General features: G+C 43.1%; 1 protein-coding gene across 1 annotated transcript in view; it reads left to right on the top strand.

Annotated features, from left to right (window-relative positions):
* Window positions 1-21603, top strand: part of LOC141059900 (relaxin receptor 1-like) — a 532911-nt gene that overhangs the window by 505536 nt on the left and 5772 nt on the right. The window contains exons 16-17 of the mRNA XM_073556105.1: window positions 3596-4006; window positions 17948-18163. Of these exons, the coding sequence (XP_073412206.1) occupies window positions 3596-4006; window positions 17948-18163 (627 nt within the window). The remainder of the gene's footprint in view (window positions 1-3595; window positions 4007-17947; window positions 18164-21603) is intronic.

The raw sequence follows: 21603 nt of genomic DNA, 5'->3' as shown, positions 1-21603 counted from the left end.
CCCATCCCTTGAAGATTGTGAGCCCTCGCGGGCAGGGTCCTCTCTCCTCCTGTACCAGTTATGACTTGTATTGTTTAAGACTATTGTACTTGTTTTTATGTATACCCCCCTCACATGTAAAGCGCCATGGAATAAATGGCGCTATAACAATAAATAATAATAATAATAATAATAAATAATAATAATAATAATAAACACCCCCCAAAAGAAATTCATGAATTGCTGGGTTTTGTTCATTCTGCATCCCAAAAATCGGAACAAAAAGCGATCAAAAAATGTCATGTGCCCAAAAATGGAACAATAAAAACGTCAACACGTCCCTCAAGAAATAAGACCTCACATGACTCTGTGGGCCGAAATATTGAAAAATTATAGCTCTCAAAATGTGGTGATGCAAAAACTATTTTTTGCAATAAAAAGCGTCTTTTAGCGTGTGACAGCTGCCAAACATAGAAACCTGCTATAAATAGTAAATCAAACCCTTTTATCACCCCCTTAGTTAGGGAAAAGTAATAAAATAAAAAAGTTTATTTATTTAAATTTTCCCATTAGAGTTACGGTTAGTGTCACGGGGTCCTTCTCTGGTATCACACAATCAACAGAGCAAGCGAAGAGTGAACAATTCCAAGACCTTTATTCAGGCAAAAATACGAAAAGGTCCATATTCAGTCCACCACACAAAGGATAAGATAGTCCAGAATAAGAATGCAGTCCAGTAACAAGATAAAATGTCCAGGGAAACGAGATTCCAAAACTCTAGCACCAGATGATAAAATGGGTCCTTCTCTCTGAAATGCAGTCTTTACACGATCCTGTCCACACCAGAACTGACTTGCCCAGCTCCTGTTCTCCCCTGACCCCCTTCCTTGTCCAGGGAAAGTCAAACAAGTTGGGGCGGTTTCCAGGCCTCCCAGAGGAGAACAAAGGGCCTTAGGGATTAATGCACTACAGGGGGTCGTCAAGAGACAGATACAGTGAGGCTGTAGACTTACAATGTAATAAGAAAAACACTATGAAAATAACTAGAAATAGAAAAATAGGAATATACAAAAAATGACATCCACATAGCATATCACACCATCACAGTTAGGATTGGGGCTAAAGTTAGGGTTGGGGCTAAGGTTAGGGTTAGGATTGGGGCTAAAGTTATGGTTAGGGTTGGGGCTAAAGTTAGGGTTATGGTTAAGGTTGCAATTAGAGTTAGGGGTGTGTTGGGGTTAGGGTTGGAGTTAGAATTGGGGGGTTTCCACTGTTTAGGCACATCAGGGGCTCTCCAAAAGCGACATGCGTCTGATCTCAATTCCAGCCAATTCTGCGTAGATATGTCAAACGGTGCTCCTTCCATTCCATGCTCTGCCATGCTCCCAGTGAATTACCCCCAAATATGGGGTATCAACCTACTCAGAACAAATTGCACAACATCTTTTGGGGTCCAATTTCTCTTGTTACCCTTGGGAAATCAAAAAATTGGGGGCAAAAATTTCATTTTTGTGGAAAAAAATATGATTTTCTTATTTTTATGGCTCTATGTTATAAACTTCTGTGAAGCACTTGGGGGTTCAAAGTTCTCAACACATATCTAGGTAAGTTCCTTTGGGGGGTATGGTTTCCAAAATGGGGTAACTTGTGGGGGTTTCCACTGTTTAGGCACATCAGGGGCTCTCCAAATGTGACATGATGCCCGCAGACCATTCCATCAAAGTCTGCAATCCAAAATGTCACTACTTCCCTTCCGAGCCCCGACATGTGCCCATACAGTAGTTTTCTCCCACATATGGGGTATCAGTGTACTCAAGACAAATTGGACAACAACGTTTAGGGTCCAATTTCACCTTTTACCCTTGGGAAAATAAAAAATTGGGGACTAATAGACCATGTTTGTGGAAAAAAAGATTTTTCTTTATTTTCACTCCCGGCCGTTATAAACTTCTGTGAAGCACTTAGGGGATCAAAGTGCTTACCACACATCAAGATAAGTTCCTTCGGGGTCTAGTTTACAAAATGGGGTCACTTGGGGGTTTCCACTGTTCAGGCACAACAGGGGCCCTCCAAATGCGACAAAGCATCCGATCTCAATTCCAGTCAATTTTGCATTGAAAAAGTCAAACGGCGCTCCAACCTTTGGAGCTCTGCCATGAGCCCAAACAGTGGTTTACCCCACATATGGGGTTTCAGCGTACTCAGGACAAATTGCACAATAACTTTTGGGGTAAATTGGGGGTGAAAACATCATTCTTGTGGAAAAAATATGATTTTGTAATTTTTCAGCTGTACATTATAAACTTCTGTAAATGGGTTCAAAGTTTTCACCACACATTTAGATAAGTTCCTTGGGGGGTCTAGTTTACAAAATGGGGTCACTTGTGGGGGGTTTCCACTATTTAGGCACATCAGGGGCTCTCCAAATGAGACATGGTGTCCAATCTCAATTACAGCCAATTTTGCATTGAAAAAGTCAAATGGCACTCCGTCCCTTCCATGCTCTGCCATGCGCCGAAACAGTGGTTCCCCCCACATATGGGATATCAGCGTACTCAGAACAAATTGCACAATAACTTTTGGGGTTCAATTTCTCCTGTTACCCTTGGTAAAATAAAAAAAATTGGACCTGAAATAATTTTTTTGTGAAAAAAAGTTAAATGTTCATTTTTTTTAAACATTCAAAAATTCCTGTGAAGCACCTGAAGGGTTAATAAACTTCTTGAATGTGGTTTTAAGCACCTTGAGGGGTGCAGTTTTCAGAATGGTGTCACTTTGGGGTATTTTCTATCATATAGACCCCACAAAGTGACTTCAAATGTGATGTGGTCCCTAAATAAAAATGGTGTTGTAAAAATGAGAAATCGCTGGTCAACTTTTAACCCTTATAACTTCATAACAAAAAAAAATGTTGGTTCTAAAATTGTGCTGATGTAAAGTAAACACGTGGGAAATGTTACTTATTAAGTATTTTGTGTACCATATCTCTGTGATTTAAGGGCATGAAAATTATAAGTTGGAAAATTATGAAATTTTCACCAAATTTCCATTTTTTTCACAAATAAACGCAAGTCATATCAAAGAAATATTAACACTAACATGAAGTACAATACGTCACGAGAAAACTGTCAGAATCACCAGGATCCATGGAAGCATTCCAGAGTTATTACCTCATAAAGGGACAGTGGTCAGAATTGTAAAAATTGGCCTGGCCATTGACGTGCACACCACCCTTGGGGGTTAAGGGGTTAACACTATTTTGATGAAAAAGCAAAAAAAACATCCCACACGGCAAGTTGTACCCATTGGGACGGTGCTATCCGGTCTCTAGTCAAATGACTTCAATGTGAATAAGGGTCAAGCAAGACAGGGTCCCAACTGAGACACCCATCCATGGGAAGCTAAACAGATGACTTAGCTCAGAAAGGGGGGCCATGCACCTATATTAGAGAGATGCAGATTCTTCTGGTAGACGCTTTCATGGTCATCATGTTGATTTTATTCAATTGCCATTTACCCCACTATCCTTCAAGTTTTGTCAAACCAATTTTTCCCAAATCTCCCAGAATCTCACATTGTAAAATGCTGAATTCTAACGCTGCTTTTCTGTCTACAGGTGCAGACTGCCTGATGGGCTTCTACCTCTTCTGTCTAGGTGCATATGATATAAAGTTTCAGGGAGAATACAACAAACATGCCCAGGTCTGGATGGAGAGTTGGGAGTGTAAACTAGTTGGCTCGTTAGCCATGCTGTCTTCTGAGGTCTCTGTTCTCATGCTTACATACATGACACTAGAGAAGTACCTATGTATCGTCTTTCCTTTTAGTCACTTCCGAGCAGGACGTGCACAAACCTTAGGAGCCCTTGCGGCCATTTGGATTCTTGGCTTTTTCATCACCATCATTCCTTTCTTCAGCTATAACACGTTTGGCAATTTCTATGGAAGAAATGGGGTGTGCTTCCCACTACAGTCAGATGGCACAGAAAAATCAGGAGCTCGGGGATATTCTGTCAGCATATTCTTAGGTAAGATGTTATATATCAGTTCATACTGAATCAAAAACTGCACTGGTGGCAATCCATGTCTGGTTTGGCAGCCCAATCTCATCCACTTAAAAAAGCTGAAGATCACTTCTCAGAACTCGATGGTGTGTCACCTATAGAAATTTGTGAATGTATTGACAATTGGGTGTTACAACATGAGGGAATGTCCTTACACAGCCTGGCACTGATTGAACACCCCCAAATGGTAGCACCTATTATCAATTTATTCATACCTTTCTGTAAGAAAAATAGAGAAATGGCACAATGCAGAGTTCCAAGAAAGGATGATCCTGAATCATTATTTTGTGGGTAGGATAATAATTTATGCCAGAAGAACGAACAGGTAAGACACTATTACCTGATACCTGAGGAGTATCCTACATTTTGATTAACGGTGTTGTCCAGTTTATAAAACCAGACATTCTATTAGGGTGAGGCCAGATGGTGCGTCTCTGAGTTGGCCATGTTGGACCAAACCCTAAGGGTGTTCTGGGAGGCAGTTATTAACTACTTGCCTGATTTGCCTGGCACCAGCTAAAAGGAATTATGGAACACTCCAATTCTACTACTTCAAGTCAACAGAACACCTCGACAGGGTATGACTGGCAATGTCATGCTGACTGACAGATAGCTTCATGCACTTAGCAATAAGGGAGCTGCTGTTAATCAATATGACATTGTCAAGCACACCCCATCAACAGAGTAGAGCAGAGGAGAAGAAATTGCCCTGTTGACATGGCGTCAGTGGAAGCTACAGTATTGCCAGCAGTCTGTGACTTCTCTGAGCGGACAGAGATCAGCAGAGGACAAAATAGTGCTTAGGCCCATAGGAAAAAAAATATAATAGTCCCAGATAACCCATTTAAATTGATTGATAAAAAGGTGTTTGGTTTTGCATATGGACAGCTGTTTCATCCACAAAACCGCCAGGCAATTACAATCAGTCGTACAGATTAGATGGTAAAACACTCCATCTAGCCTTACTTTTAGGCTACATCCTAGTGTATTGCTAAACGGACCATGACACATTCTAATGCTATTTAATTTTGTATCGAACAATAAATGGACTTATAGTGGCATGTAAAAGTTTGGAGATGAAATGATCTCTAAAACACCTAAAGTTAAAGATGACACATTTGCTTGATATTTTAGACAAAAAATATATATATTTTCATTTTTTACATTTTAAAAATTACAAAAAGGAAAGTTTGGGCATCCTTGGAGATTTGGGTGCTCAGATAACTTCGACCAAGGCTTCAGACCTCAATTAACCTGTTAGGATTATGTCTTGTTCACTATCATCATTCGGAAAAGCCAGGCGATGCTAATGTCCCAGCTTTATAAAAACCCAGCCTCCTCTAACCTTGTGCCAAAAAATGGCAGCCATGGTTTTTTTTCTAAGGCCTGTTTCACACATCATTTTTTGTCCATCCGCCGTTTTGCAAAAAAAAAGGATCCGCCATTTTGTTTGGCGGATCTGATTTTTTTTCCCATTGAGTTGCATTACCGGCGGATCTTGACCGATGGCCATCCGTTGGATCCGTTTTTTTGCGGATCCGCCAAAATTTTGCTGTCCGCCGACATGCCCGAACGGAGCATGTAACGTTTTTTCGGCCGGCAGGATTCGCACTTCACACTGCGCATGCCCGAAAGACTTCACTCAGCCGGAAATCTAACCCTAAAGTCTGTTCTGGTGGCTGGAAAAAATCTCTCTCTCTTTCTCACAAAAAAGCCTGAAGTGTGAAACAGGCCTAAGCAGCTGCCTAGCACTCTGAAAATAGTGGAGGCCTGCAAAGCAAGAGGCGGCTATAAGATGATAGCAAGCTTTTTCAAGTTTCCCTTTCTTCAGTTAAAAATGCAATTAAGAAATGGCACCTAACAGGAACATTGGAGGTCTTGAAGAACAAGAAAAATTTTAGTAAGACCTACTCGTAGGATTGCTAGAGAGGCAAATCAGAACCTCTATTTGTCTGCAGAATTCCTTCAGAAAGGTTTAGCAGACTCTGGAGTTGTGGTACATTATTCTACTATTCAGAGACACCTGCACAAATATGGCCTTCATGGAAGAGTCATCAGGAGAAAACGTCTCCTGCGTCCTCACCATAAAATTCTGCATCAGAAGTTTGGAAAATAACATCTAAACAAGCCTGATGCATTTTGGAAACAAGTCCTGTGGACTGATGAGGTTAAAATAGAACTTTTTGGCCACAATGATACATACAAAGGTATGTGTGGAGAAAAAGATCACACAATTTCAAGAAAAAAAGATCTTGTTAACCATTAAAGGGAAAGTACCACGTTTGTAGATCATTAATAAATCAATGTAATGTAGCATAACATGCTGTTATAACCAAGTTTTGATTGCATTTGAAACATTTTGTGTGTTATAGGAGTTTAAAGAAGGCACTGGCGCTGACATCTTGCTTTCACAGTAGCAGCATGATATTTTCAGTGTCATAATACGTCTCCCCATGGTCATAGGGGATAACAGACCTACGCCGACCCTATCTATTATAATGGAGATGTCACTGCTATGAACTGGGCACGCCTCTGTGGGCTGCACAATTCACAGTAGTGTGAGTGTTCTGCTGCCATTTTCATGGAGCCCTCGGCTGTCGACTATGCTCGATTTGTCACCTGTCATTAGGATCTGCTAACATAAGTGTAGTGTCGTGATGTCGGCGATAAAGAATTCAGAGACGTACACTGATGTGCTGGTGCTTGGCTGCTAGGCCGTGCTTTTCTTTATTTCTTACTTCCTCCTTCCTCTCCACGTCCCTGCCCCCGACTCCTCCTCTCCCCTACATCACTGTTACTAGGCAAAGAATGCAAACAAGGGCAACAGCCCACAAACAACAGGAGATGTGACAACATCACACCTCTTCTTTTCTCACGACAAAAAAAACTGAAACATTTGAAGAATATTGTCGTTCAAACATTAAGTCTCACTGCAGAACATAGTCTGTAAGGTGGGCAGGTGGTCTGCGATAGGTCCTAGTCGGATAGCGGTGAGACAGCCCATCACCAGATAAGCCCTGAGTATCCCCGGAGACATCCCCTGTTAGGCTTACGGCATCTCCAGTCTCTGGCAGGAAGTCGTCGCTCTCCGCTTCCTCAATAGGCATGGTTTTTGGGACGTGGCCCCGGAGTTTTTTAAAGTGGGACACATTTCGTGTGACCTGACGACTTTGATTCCGGGCAGTAACCATGGTGCCCTTAACGCCTATAACTTGAAAGGGTTCCGGATGGTACGGTGACGCAAACTTGCTAGTCGCTTTTAACCTTTGTGCCAGGACCCAATTGCCCACCTGTATGGCCGGCTGTCTGCCTCGATGGTTGCGCTTATCTGCATACTGTTTCATCTTTTCCTTTGATATGGAGTCATTAATAGAAATCGGGGTCTGGACGGAGATTGCTGGAATGCTTGGAAGTTTGACCCGTAAGGGCCTGTTGAACAGTGCCGTTGCAGGTGGTATTCCCGTTGTAGAGTGGGGTGTAGCCCTGTACTGTCTGAGGAATGCGCTCAACTCTTGCTGTAAGTCCTTGTGCTCCATGGTAGCAATCCTTAGGGTCTTGTTGAGCGATTGCATGAATCGTTCGACTTCACCGTTGGCCTGAAGCCAGCAAGGAGTTATTTTCCGGTGAGTGAAACCCAGGTAGGTTGCGAAGGACTGAAAGTCTGTGCTATTAAAAGGCGGTCCATTGTCAGATTTCACGATCTCAGGTATGCCATATGCCGAGAAGATCTTGTCTAATTTTGGTAAAACAGCCTTGGCCGAGGTTGTAGAAACATGTTCGATGACTGGAAACCTTGAAAAGTCATCCATGATCACCAGCAGGTAGGAGCTATCTGGTAGACTGCAGAAATCGATGCTAACAGCTATCCATGGGCCGGCTGGCAGGGGTGTCATTTTTAATGGTGCAGGTCTATGGGCAACTGTAGTGGCTTGGCACAGTATGCATGCTTCAACGAGTGCCTCCACCTTTTTGTCAAGTCCGGGAAACCACACTTTCTCCCGCAGTAGCTGCTTCGTTTTCACGACCCCTTGATGAGCTTCATGCGCCAGATCCAGTACCCTGCTCTGAAGTAACTGAGGTATCACCAGGCGATTATCTCTTAAGAGCATATTTGAGTCTGATACTGATAGTGAATGTCTCGCGTTAAAGAAAACCTCCAGGTACCCAGCTTGATCAGTAGGGTGAAGGCGGGCCTCAGCGAGAAAACTGCTCCAGTTCTTAGACCGAACCGTCTCTATCACAAATTGAAGTTGGTGATCGGCATCCAGCGCTTGCTTAACCCCTTCACGACCAATGACGCCACATAGGCATCATGAAACCTGGTTCAAATCTGACCAGTGACGCCTATGTGGCGTCATGACTTCAAAGCCCCCCTGCGGGTCGGGTGACCGGGGTCACTGAAAGGTCACCCGACCCGCAGATACAGGGGGCTTTGTAATTCACCACAGGGGGCGTGGCTTCGCCCCCACGTGGCTACGATCGCTCTGATTGGCTGTTAAAAGTGAAACAGCCAATCAGAGCGATAGTAATATTTCATCAATGAAAATTGATGAAATATTACAATCCAGCCATGTCCGACGCTGCTGTAGCATCGGACATGGCTGGAGACACCGATTCCACCCCCCCACCGGCGATCGCCCCCCCGCAACTGAATGACAGCGGCGATCTGCCGCCGCTGTCATCATCTGCCCCCTCCCATTCCCTCTGCTCCCCGCCAGCCTCCGATCCCCCCCTCACCCCCCCGGTACCTCCTGAGTCCCCCGTCCCTCCCGGTGTCCCTCGGGTCCGGATGATGGGCGCCGCCATCTTTGAAAATGGCGGGCGCATGCGCAGTGCGCCCGCCCGAATCTGCCGGCTGCAGATTCCATTCTTTCATTTTGATCACTCTCAGAGTGATCAAAATGAAAGAAAAAGTAAATAAGCCCCCCGATTATCACCCCCATAGGTAGGCACAACTAATAAAATAAAGAAAATATTTTTATTTTTATTTTTCCATTAGGGTTAGGGTTAGGGTTGAAAAGAGGGTTAGGGTTAGGGTTGAAAAGAGGGTTAGGGTTAGGGTTAAAAAGAGGGTTAGGGTTAGGGTTGAAAAGAGGGTTAGGGTTGAAAAGAGGGTTAGGGTTAGGGTTGGAAAGAGGGTTAGGTTGGAAAGAGGGTTAGGGTTAGGATTGGAAAGAGGGTTATGGTTGGAAAGAGGGTTAGGGTTGGAAAGAGGGTTAGGGTTGGAATTAGGGTTAGGGTTGGAATTAGGGTTAGGCTTGTGGTTAGGGTTATGGTTAGGGTTGGGATTAGGGTTATGGTTAGGGTTGGAATTAGGGTTAGGGCTGTGGTTAGGGGTGTGTTGGGGTTAGGGCTGGAGTTAGAATTGAGGGGTTTCCACTGTTTAGGCACATCAGGGGGTCACCAAACGCGACATGGTGCAACCATTGATTCCAGCCAATTTTGCGTTCAAAAAGTTAAACGGTGCTTCCTCCCTTCCAAGCCCCGACGTGTGCCCAAACAGTGGTTTACCCCAACATATGGGGTATCAGCGTACTCAGGAAAAATTGCACAACAACTTTTGGGGTCTAATTTCTCCTGGTACTCTTGGGAAAAAAAAAATTGGGGGCTAAAAAAATATTTTTGTGGAAAAAATTTTTTTTTAAATTTTCACGTCTCTGCGTTATAAACTTCTGTGAAGCACTTGGGGGTCCAAAGTGCTCACCAGGCATCTAGATAAGTTACTTGGGAGGTCTAGTTTCCAAAATGGGGTCACTTGTGGGGGGTTTCTATTGTTTAGGCACATCAGGGGCTCTGCAAACGTAATGACGACCGCAGACCATTCCATCAAAGTCTGCATTTCAAAACGCCACTACTTCCATTCCGAGCCCTTACGTGTGCCCAAACAATAGTTCCCCCCCATATATGGGGCACCAGCGTACTCAGGACAAACTGTACAACAACTTTTGGGGTCCAATTTATCCTGCTACCCTTGTGGAAAAAAAATTGCTGGCTAAAAATCATTTTTTTTGAGGAAAAAAAAAATATTTTTTATTTTCACATCTCTGCGTTATAAACTTCTGTGAAGCACTTGGGGGTTCAAGGTGCTCACCACACATCTAGATAAGTTCCTTAGGGGGTCTAGTTTCCAAAATGGGGTCACTTGTGGGGGGGTTCCACAGTTTAGGTACATCAGGGGTTCTGCAAATGTAACATGATACCCGCAGACCATTCCATCAAAGTCAGCATTTCATAATGTCACTACTTCCCTTCCGAGCCCCGACGTGTACCCAAACAGTGGTCATCCCCCACATATGGGGTATCAGCGTACTCAGGACAAACTGGACAACAACTTTTGGGGTCCAATTTATCCTGCTACCCTTGTGAAAAAAAAAATTGCTAGCTAAAAATCTTTTTTTTTGAGGAAAAAAAATATTTTTTATTTTCACGGCTCTGCGTTATAAACTTCTGTGAAGCACTTGGGGGTTCAAGGTGCTCACCACACATCTAGATAAGTTCCTTGGGGGGTCTAGTTTCCAAAATGGGGTCACTTGTGGGGGGTTTCCACAGTTTAGGTACATCAGGGGTTCTGCAAATGTAACATGATGCCCGCAGACCATTCCATCAAAGTCAGCATTTCATAATGTCACTACTTCCCTTCCGAGCCCCGACGTGTACCCAAACAGTGGTCCCCACCCACATATGAGGTATCAGCGTACTCAGGACAAACTGGACAACAACTTTTGGGGCCAATTTATCCTGCTACCCCTGTGAAAAAAAAATTCCTGGCTAAAAATCATTTTTTTTTTGTGGAAAAAAAAATATTTTTTATTTTCACGGCTTTGCGTTATAAACTTCTGTGAAGCGCTTGGGGGTTCAAGGTGCTCACCACACATCTAGATAAGTTCCTTGGGGGGTCTAGTCTCCAAAATGGGGTCACTTGTGGGGGGGTTCCACAGTTTAGGTACATCAGGAGCTCTGCAAATGTAACATGACACCCGCAGACCATTCCATCAAAGTCAGCAATTCAAAATGTCACTACTTCCCTTCCGAGCCCCGACGTGTGCCCAAACAGTGGTTCCCCCCACATGTGGGGTACCAGTGTACTCAGGACAAACTGGACAACACATTTTGGGGTCTAATTTATCCTGGTACCCTTGTGAAAATAAAAAATTGTGCACTAAAAAATAATTTTTTGAGGGAAAAAAAATTTTTTTTATTTTCACGGCTCTGCGTCATAAACTTTTGTGAAGCACTTGAGGGTTCAAGGTGCTCACTACACATCTAGATAAGTTCCTTAGGGGGTCTAGTTTCCAAAATGGGGTCATTTGTGGGGGAGCTCCAATGTTTAGGCACACAGGGGCTCTCCAAACACAACATGGTGTCCGCTAACGATTGGAAGTAATTTGCATTTCAAAAAGTCAAATGGCGCTCCTTCCCTTCTGAGCCCTGCTGTGTGCCCAAACAGTGGTTCCCCCCCACATATGGGGTACCAGCGTACTCAGGACAAACTGGACAACAAGATTTGTGGTCCAATTTCTCCTGTTAGCCTTGTGAAAATTAAAAATAGTGTGCTAAAAATCATTTTTGAGGAAAAAAAAATTATTTTTTATTTTCACTGCTCTGTGTTATAAACTTTTGTGAAGCACTTGGGGGTTCAAAGTGCTCCCTACATGTCTAGATAAGTTCCTTAGGGGGTCTAGTTTCCAAAATGGGGTCACTTGTGGGGGAGCTCCAATGTTTAGGTGCACAGGGGCTCTCCAAATGCGACATGGTGTCCGATAACGATTGGAGCTAATTTTCCATTCAAAAAGTCAAATGGTGCTCCTTGCCTTCCGGGCCATGCCGTGCACCCAAACAGTGGTTTATGACCACATATGAGGCATCTGTGCACTCAGGAGAAATTGCTCAACAAATTTTAGGATCCATGTTATCCTGTTGCCCATGTGAAAATGAAAAAACTGAGGCTAAAAGAAAATTTTTGTGAAAAAAAAGTATTTTTTTTTTTTACAGATCAATTTGTGAAGTACCTGGGGGTTCAAAGTGATCACTATGCATCTAGATAAGTTCCTTGGGGGGTCTAGTTTCCAAAATGGGGTCGCTTGTGGAGGAGCTCCAATGTTTATGCACACAGGGGCTCTCCAAACACGACATGGCAACCGCTAAATATTCCAGCATATTTTCCATTCAAAAAGTCAAATGGCGCTCCTTCCCTTCTGAGCCGTGCCGTGCGCCCAAACAGTGGTTTATGACCACATATGAGGTATCGTTGTACTCAGGAGAAATTGCCCAACAAATTTTAGGATCCATTTTATCCTGTTTCCCATGTGAAAATGAAAAAATTGATGCTAAAAGAAAATTTTTGTTGGAAAAATTAAAATGTCCATTTTTTCTTTCCACATTGCTTTAGCTGCTGTGAAACACCTGAAGGGTTAATAATCTTCTTGAATGTAGTTTTGAGTAGCTTGAGGGGTGCAGTTTTTAGAATGGTGTAACTTTTGGGTATTTTCTGCCATATAGACCCCTCAAAGTGACTTCAAATGTGAGGTGGTCCCTAAAAAAAATGGTTTTGTAAATTTTATTGTAAAAATGAGAAATCGCTGGTCAACTTTTAACCCTTATAACTTCCTAACAAAAAAATATTTTGTTTCCAAAATTGTGCTGATGTAAAGTAGACATATGGGAAATGTTATTTATTAACTATTTTGTGTCACATAACTCTCTGGTTTAACAGAATAAAAATTCAAAATTTGAAAATTGCAAAATTTTCTAAATTTTCACCAAATTTCTGATTTTTTGACAAATAAACGCAAAAATTATCAACATAAATTTACCAATAACATGAAGCCCAATATGTCACGAAAAAACAATCTCAGAATCGCTAGGATCCGTTGAAGCGTTCCTGAGTTATTACCTCATAAAGGGACACTGGTCAGAATTGCAAAAAATGGCCTGGTCATTAAGGTCAAAATAGGCTTGGTCATGAAGGGGTTAATTTCCTGTATGGTCATAGCTTTCGGTACCGAATGGGCGACGACAAAGTTGACATGCTCCTCCGCCAGAATCGTCGCGGGGATGTCGTCTGTGGTGGGCTGTGGTGCTGGGTGTCTCGAGAAATAGTCTGCGGGATTTCCAGCTCCCGCCTCGTATCTCAACTGGAGATGATAGTTCTGTAAGCGGAGCAACCAGCGTTCAAGACGCGGGGGAGGCTTTGAAGAGGGCTTATTGAAAATTGGAATGAGTGGCTTGTGGTCAGTTATCACTGTGAATTGATGTCCAAAAAGGTATAAATGGAAATGAAGGCACCCCCACACAACTGCCAGGGCTTCTCTCTCAGTTTGTGAATATCGCTGCTCTGTATCCGTTAGTGTCTTGCTGGCATATGAGATTGTGGATATGTCGCCTGCGCTAGACACTTGTGTGAGAATTGCCCCTAGGCCTACTGGACTAGCATCCACCAGTAGCTGTGTGGGTTTTGACGGGTCAAAATAGGCCATGACAGTGTCGCTGGTTAGGTTGGTTTTCAATGCGTCAAAAGCTGCTTGCTGCTCAGTGCCCCATGTCCACGGAGAGTCTTTCTTTGTGAGCTTTCGCAGAGGTTCAGAAACAGTGGCTAGGTCAGGTATAAATCGCCCACAGTATGTGACCAGTCCTAGGAAGCTGCGAACATCTGACACATTGTGTGGTGGGCTAGCCGATTTTATGGCAGCCACTTTCTGTGGGTCAGCTGAAACTCCTTGTTCAGAAAATATGTATCCAAAAAAAGTTAATGATTTTTGGTTAAATTCACATTTTGACGGATTGACAGTGAGATTGCAGGCTTGGAGTCTTTGAAATACTTGTTCTAGGCGATTGTCATGTTCCTCTTGGGTTGTGCCATAAATGAGAATGTCATCACTGACGTTGAGGACTCCTGCAATGCCAGACAGAACCTGGCTGACGATATTCTGAAAAATTTCTGCGGCCGATGAGATGCCAAAGTTCAATCTCTTAAATCTGCGCAGGCCCACATGCGTGCTAAAAGTTGTAATGTACCTGGAGTCTGGATGCAATTCAAGTTGATGATAGCCTGAGTTTAGGTCAATTTTTGAAAATACCTTCGCACCATTCAGGTCTACGAGAATGTCATCAATAATGTGGGCGTGATGTGCCTTTCTCTTTGGATCGCCCGATTGGCGCGGCGCATATCCACACATAGTCGGATTTTACCTGGCTGCTTCGGTTTAGGTGCAACAATGATTGGTGAAACCCAGGGGGTCGGGCCTTCAACGCGTTCGACGACATCGGACGCCTCCAGGTCTTGCAGTTCTTGCTCCACAAGCTTGCGGACATGAAATGGAATGCGCCTGTGGGGCTGAATAGAGGGCTGTACTGACGGATCTATATGCAATTTTATTTGAACATCCTTTAGCTTACCTAGGCCTTTAAAGAGATTTGGGTACTTCTGCATAATGTGGTGGGCCGAAGGACCTGTAATGCTGTTGACAAGGTTCACAAGGCCCAGAGATATTGCACTGGTACAGCTGAGAAGTGTGTCCGCAGAGCATTCTACCACATAGAAGGTGTCAGTGATGGACTTTCCTTCAGCTGCTACTTCTGACTGAAATTTTCCGCACAGGGGCAGTGCAGCTGCTGAGCCATAAGGAAAAATCTTTATATTAGTACTTTGTAGAGTAGGTTTGTTTAGGAGCTGGTTGTAGACTGTATGACTGATGACGTTGACTGATGCCCCCGTGTCCACCAGGGCTTCTATTGGATTGCCATTTACTAGGATTACTCGTTTTGAATTAGTAACTGCGTGCACAGTATTAGATCCCTCTTCCGTCACGGAGAATAAACAGGTGCTGTGGGACTCGTCATTAATCTGCAGTGTTTGGATCTTCGGTGACCTAGGTTGTGCGGTGGTATGAGGAGATTGTGGCTTGGATCTACACACCTTTGCAAAATGATTTTGCTTTCCGCAATTATGACAAGTTCCTCCCTTTGCTGGGCAGACATTCTGGTGAGGATCGATCCACCGCAATTGTAACATGTGGCTGCCTGCGTGCGAGGCACATTTGGTTTCTGTGTAAGCTTTGCTATAGAAGATGTCGCGTCTGGCTCATGCTCGATGTTCTCTATCAGTTTAGCTTGTTTGTCTGCAGCATCATTTATACGCGCTGTATCTAGCAACTTCGCTAACGTCATGGTGGGGTCTCTGAGTGCTTGTCTCCTTAACTTGGAGGAAATACATCCTTTTACGATCTGTATTTGGATTTCTTTGTCTACCTCCGCAAATTCGCAGTGCGCTGCAAGGTGTCGTAGCCGGACATGATACTCAGCCATGCTTTCTGTTGGCGACTGCTTTGACTGCCTGAACGTAAAAATTTCAAATGCCGGATTTCTGTGAGGGGAGAAGTGCTTGCTTAACGCAGCTTTGCTGAGCTCATAGTCCTTGTCCTCCCCTGTATTCGGCAGAGTAGTGAATATATCGTAAACCTGCTCCCCTGCGTAGTGTAATAGCATGGCTTTTTTCCGGGTATCTTCAGAGACATTCATGGCTTGCAGAAATATCTCGAATCGCTTTAGCCATTTATCCCAAGATACTGCCAGGTTTGCTTGGGACTGATGCACATCAAAAGCGGGAAATGCGGGTAGACAAGCCATAGTGAGTGCTGATAGCCTTGTAGACTGTTCGTGGGACTGAAATACCTGTGGCTGATAAATGAACGCTTCCTCGTCGCCAGTTGTAGTGTCGTGATGTCGGCGATAAAGGATTCAGAGACGTACACTGATGTGCTGGTGCTTGGCTGCTAGGCCGTGCTTTTCTTTATTTCTTACTTCCTCCTTCCTCTCCACGTCCCTGCCCCCGACTCCTCCTCTCCCCTACATCACTGTTACTAGGCAAAGAATGCAAACAAGGGCAACAGCCCACAAACAACAGGAGATGTGACAACATCACAATAAGCAGTACTGCTTCCAGCAGAGCAGATCCTAGATTGACAGGAGTAAAGTGCCGGAGAAAAGCGTGGGCAGAATATCAGAGACTGCAAAGAAATCAAGGAGGAACAGTGTACCATCAGCATTATCGGAGCAGGAGTTGTCTGCAGGAACTGTGATTCATCCCTCAGTAAGATAAAATAAGGAGCTGCAGGTCTTCAGTGAATATCCAGGAGGGGGCTGAGAGATACATATGAAGACTGATGGGAGAGAGAGAGACAGTAACTGTTAGTGATAGCAGATCACAGGGCAGTCACCCACAAAATGGCACTTCCCTGTGATGCTACTCTTCATTCTGCCCCAGGGATGCTAAAACCCCCAAAAGGGGAGGGAAATGGTGATGTCAGCAGTTACTGCGCCAGTTTTCCAACTAACAGTAAAGCTGGTAAACCTTACCAAAAAGCTCATTTTGTCTCATCTGTACAATAGATGCTTTCCTAGAAGGGTTTTGGCTTACTCATGTATATTTTGGCAAACTTTTGCATGTCTCTGTGTCAGCACTGAGGTCCCCCTGGGTCTCCCACCACAGCATTTCATTTCATTCAAATGTCAACAGATAGTTCTTGCTGAAACTGATGCACCATGAGCCAGCAGGACAGCTTGAATATCTATGGAACCTGAATGGGGCTGCTTGTTCACCATCTAGACTATCTGCTTTGAAACCTTTCATCAATTTTTTTCTGCAATCCACATCTAGGGATATTAGCTACAGTGCCATGGGTTGTAAACTTTTTGATTTTGTTGCGCACATTGGACAAAGAAACATCAATATCTCTGGAACTGGACTTGTAACCTTGAGATTGTTGATATTGTTCAACAATTTTGGTTCTCAAGACCTCAGACAGTTTTTGTCTCCTCTTTCTCTACCACATGCTTAGTGTGGCATACAAAGACTGAGTCAACTTCTCCCCTTTTAATCTGGTTCCAGGTGTGATTTTCATATTACCCACACCTGTTACTTGCCACGGGCGAGCATCACATGCTTGAAACAAAGTTGTTTACCATAATTTTCGAAAGGTGCAAACGATTTTGTCCAGCCCATTTTGGGAATTTAGTGAGAAATTATGTCCAATTTGCCTTTTTTTCTCTGTTTTTTTTTGTGTTGTTCCAATACACATAAATGAAATAAACATGTATAACAAAACATGTGTAATTGCACATTTTCTGGCATAAATATTTCATTTTCTGGAACAATTTAAATGGTGCCAGTACTTTTGTCCATTATTGTACAATGTTTTCTTCACAGTTCACCAATATACTTCTGTTAGCTAAACAGCACGGGAACATGGGTGCTAGAAATGGTTGTTAGAACACATAACTTTGTTCTGAAAAATGAAATATAACAGACTTCCAAATTCTACAAGTCTACAATTATCTCCCGACGTGTTATATTAGTGAAAAATTGCAAATACCATGAAATAGTTGTAGAGCATCTTTTCTGAGGACTCTACATTGTGACGTTCCTCATTAATTCTGAATAAATTGATAGCTCTGTGTTACCTGTAAGAGATAGGGGTGTCCATAACATACTGCCTGCTAGTACCACCTCACAGTGAATGGATACACCACTTTGACAGGGTGATTTGTAACACCCAATTATCGATTTATTTATATATTTCTTGTAGAAATAACAGATTCTAAGATAAGATGACCCAGATTTATTGTTCTATAGAGAATACAAGTGTTTTACACATGACTAAAATAGACATCTCTAAAATAAAAAATAAAATATTGCTATTTGAAAGATGATTAAAACACCCATGTATAATTGCAAATATTATGCAAAACAGCTCCCCTCTTCTTTCTACAAGCAAATTTTAGATATTTCTTCCTTGTGGGAGAAGCTTGGGGACAAGCTGAGAAAGTTCTACCATTTTGTATTCTACAGTGTTTGTTATGAACATCATGGTGCCGAGACCTTAATACTCCTGTGTTCTCTCCTGCCAGGGCTGAATTTGTTGGCATTTGTCACCATCGTCTTTTCCTACAGCAGCATGTTTTACTCTATTCACAAGACAGGTGCCAAAACAGCAGAGCGCAGCGTACTCTCTCGAGAGGTGACCATAGCCAAGAGGTTCTTCTTCATTGTGTTCACCGATGCCCTCTGCTGGATTCCCATCTTTTTATTGAAGGCTGTTTCACTCACAGAGGCAGAGATTCCAGGTAAGATCAACATATAAATTAGATCGAAATAGTGACTACAAATCCAGTATATGATAAAATCCTATAGTGCCTCAAACCTGCCATATTCTCCCCAAATTATTACTTTAGATTAATAAAACTTTAACATGTAGTGTAAGTGAAGTTGAAATGGGAGTAATATAATATACTCAAAGTCAGGGTCAGACTGGGGTGTCTGTATGCAAATATCTGTCAGTCGTTATCCCCATTATAGTGGAGCATCGGCTGTAAAACACAGGCGGCTCCTGCACATCTACTGTGAACCCCCATAACTGGGATGTATAATTACGGTAGTTTACATTAATGGGGCTCTTTGGTTAAAACAAGTTATCACCCATCCATGGACTCCACAGGATAGGTGATGGCTTAGGTCGAACCATTAGAAACTGCACCAATCGAAAGAATGAGGAAGTTTTATCGTTGGTAGGACTTATCCCCATTTTAAAATGGAGCAGCAGGTGTGATGTCTGACTGCAGCTCCATTCACCCTCTTTGGGGCTTCCATAGAAAAACAAGTGCAGCCTCTTTTGAAATGAATGCATCAGTGGTCGAGTTGTACATGCCACTCCAGTCTAATGGGGATAAAAGCTCGACATTCTGCCAATTGGGTCCCAGAAGTCAGACCCCCACCAATCAATACGTTATCACTTATCCTGTGGAGTAGCGATTACTTTTTTCCACAGGAGAACTCCTGTACATGCATCTCTGCCGCTGTGTTCCAAGTATCTAATTTCTAATGGAAATAAAGACTCTTCTCCTAAATTAATATCAAAGAGAACAATTGACCACCATATACAACACAATCCACTCTACCAAGACCAATAATACCACTTACAGGGAAAAAATACCACCTCACCATGAACAGATCACAAAGTGACCAAATAATACCACATAAAAGGATAAATACCGCCACACCATAACTAGACTACATTTTCCACCTCATAGTGACCAAATAATACCACATACTAGGGACAAATACCGCCACATCGTGACCAGACCACAAATTACCACCACATAGTGACCGAATAATACCACATACAGGTGATAAATACCATCACACCATGACCAGACCACAAATTACCACCACACAGTGATTGAATACTACAATACTCATCATGAATACAAACCACAATACTAACAACACTGTTTTTACCACCTGTGCCATTATACGCAGAAGCTCTGCATATAGTGTATAGGTAATACAGTGAGCACCAGTGACATTATACACAGGAGCACTGTATATAATGTATAGTGTACAGGTAATACAGTAATCACCAGTGACATACATGGGAGCTCTGTATATAGTGTACAAGTAATACAGGGATCACCAGTGACATACACAGGAGCACTGTATATAATGTATAGTGTACAGGTAATATAGTGATCACCAGTGACATTATACATGGGAGCTCTGCTTTGAGCAGGGGGTTGGACCAGATGGCCCAGGAGGTCCCTTCCAACTCTACGATTCTATGATTCTATGATTCTATGATTCTATATAGTGTACAAGTAATACAGGGATCACCAGTGACATTATACACAGGAGCTCTGTGTATAATGTACAGGTAATACAATGATCATCAACGACATTATACACAGGAGCTCTGTATAGTGTCAGTGTACAGGTAATACAGTGATCACCAGTGACATTATACATGGGAGCTCTGTATATAGTGTACAGGTAATACAGGGATCACCAGTGACATTATACACAGGAGCTCTGTGTATAATGTACAGGTAATACAATGATCATCGACAACATTATACACAGGAGCTCTGTATAGTGACAGTGTACAGGTAATACAGTGATCACCAATGACCTTATACACAGAAGCTCTGTGTATACTGTCAGTGTACAGGTAATAAAGTGAACACCAGTGACATTATACACAGGAACTCTGTATATAGTGTAAGTGTACAGGTAATACAGAGATCACCAGTGACAATATACACAGGAGCTCTGTGTATAGTCAGTTTACAGGTAATACAGTGATCACCAATGACCTTATACACAGAAGCTCTGTGTATATTGTCAGTGTACAGGTAATACAGTGCTCACCAATGACCTTATACACAGAAGCTCTGTGTATACTGTCAGTGTACAGGTAGTAAAGTGAACACCAATGACATTATACACAGGAACTCTGTATATAGTGTAAGTGTACAGGTAGTACAGAGATCACCAGTGACAATATACACAGGAGCTCTGTGTATAGAGTCAGTTTACAGGTAATACAGTGATCACCAATGACCTTATACACAGAAGCTCTGTGTATATTGTCAGTGTACAGGTAATACAGTGCTCACCAATGACCTTATACACAGAGGCTCTGTGTATACTGTCAATGTGTACAGGTAATAAAGTGAACACCAATGGCATTGTACACAGGAGCTCTGTATATAGTTTATAGTGTGCGTGTACATGTAATACACTGACTCACCAGTGATGTCTGTAGTTGAAGTCCTTTGTCTTCGCTTTTCTTCTTCATCCAGCACAGACCATCACTTCTTGTAGCCAGGGCTCATCTCTGTAAAATATAAACCACAGTCATCAATAGCTGATCACTTCCAGAGCACTTTCTCCATTTTTTCCCTGACTTCAACACTATGTCAGATGGAAAAAAAAGCGACATAGTGCCACACAGTATAGTAACAGGACCCCCATTTTGCTCCCTGCATGGAAAAGTTTCCTAAAAAGTAAATTATATGACAGTAGTAATAATATCTCTACTTGGAGCCTAAAGAAATTATGTTCCCCATTTGTCACCATAAACTAATACAGCATATTCCTCATTCTGGCCTCCAAACAGTAAGTCCCCCCCGGCCCTCTTTATTTAATGATCTTACCCACCCTGGCACCCTTTATTTATAATATGCCCCATCCTGGCCCCAATATCTGCAGGCTGCCCCCCAGCTATCCATACAGGTCCCCATATGTCCCTTGTCCTCCCCACATATATCCAGCCCATGTGCTGCTCCCCCATATATCAATCATGGGCCTACGTGCTGCTCCCCTTATATATCCATCCTGGTCCTTTGCGGTGCTCCCCCCGTGTAACAATCATGGGCCCATGTGCTGCTCCCTCCACGTAACAATCATGGGCCCATGTGCTGCTCCCCCCCATATATCCATCCTAGTCCTTTTTTCTGCCACCTCCCATATATCCATCCTGGTCCTTTGTGCTGCTCCCCCATATATCCATCCTGGTCCTTTGTGCTGCCATCAACCCCATATATCCATCCTGGCCTGTTGTGTTGCTCCCTACATATATCCATCCATCCATCCTGGCCTTTTGTGCTGCTCCCCCCATATATCAATCCTGGTCCCTTGTGATGCCACCCCCCATATATCCAGCCAGGTGCCATGTGCTGCTCCCCCCATATATCCATCCTGGCATTTTGTGCTGCTCCCACCATATATT

The sequence above is a fragment of the Dendrobates tinctorius genome, unplaced genomic scaffold (genome assembly GCF_039654945.1).
Source record: "Dendrobates tinctorius isolate UK_male_01 unplaced genomic scaffold, ASM3965494v1 ptg000231l, whole genome shotgun sequence".
In the NCBI taxonomy this organism is placed as follows: Eukaryota; Metazoa; Chordata; class Amphibia; order Anura; family Dendrobatidae; genus Dendrobates; species Dendrobates tinctorius.
Note: the sequence above shows the minus strand (reverse complement) of the source record. Positions and strands in the feature narration are given on the sequence as shown.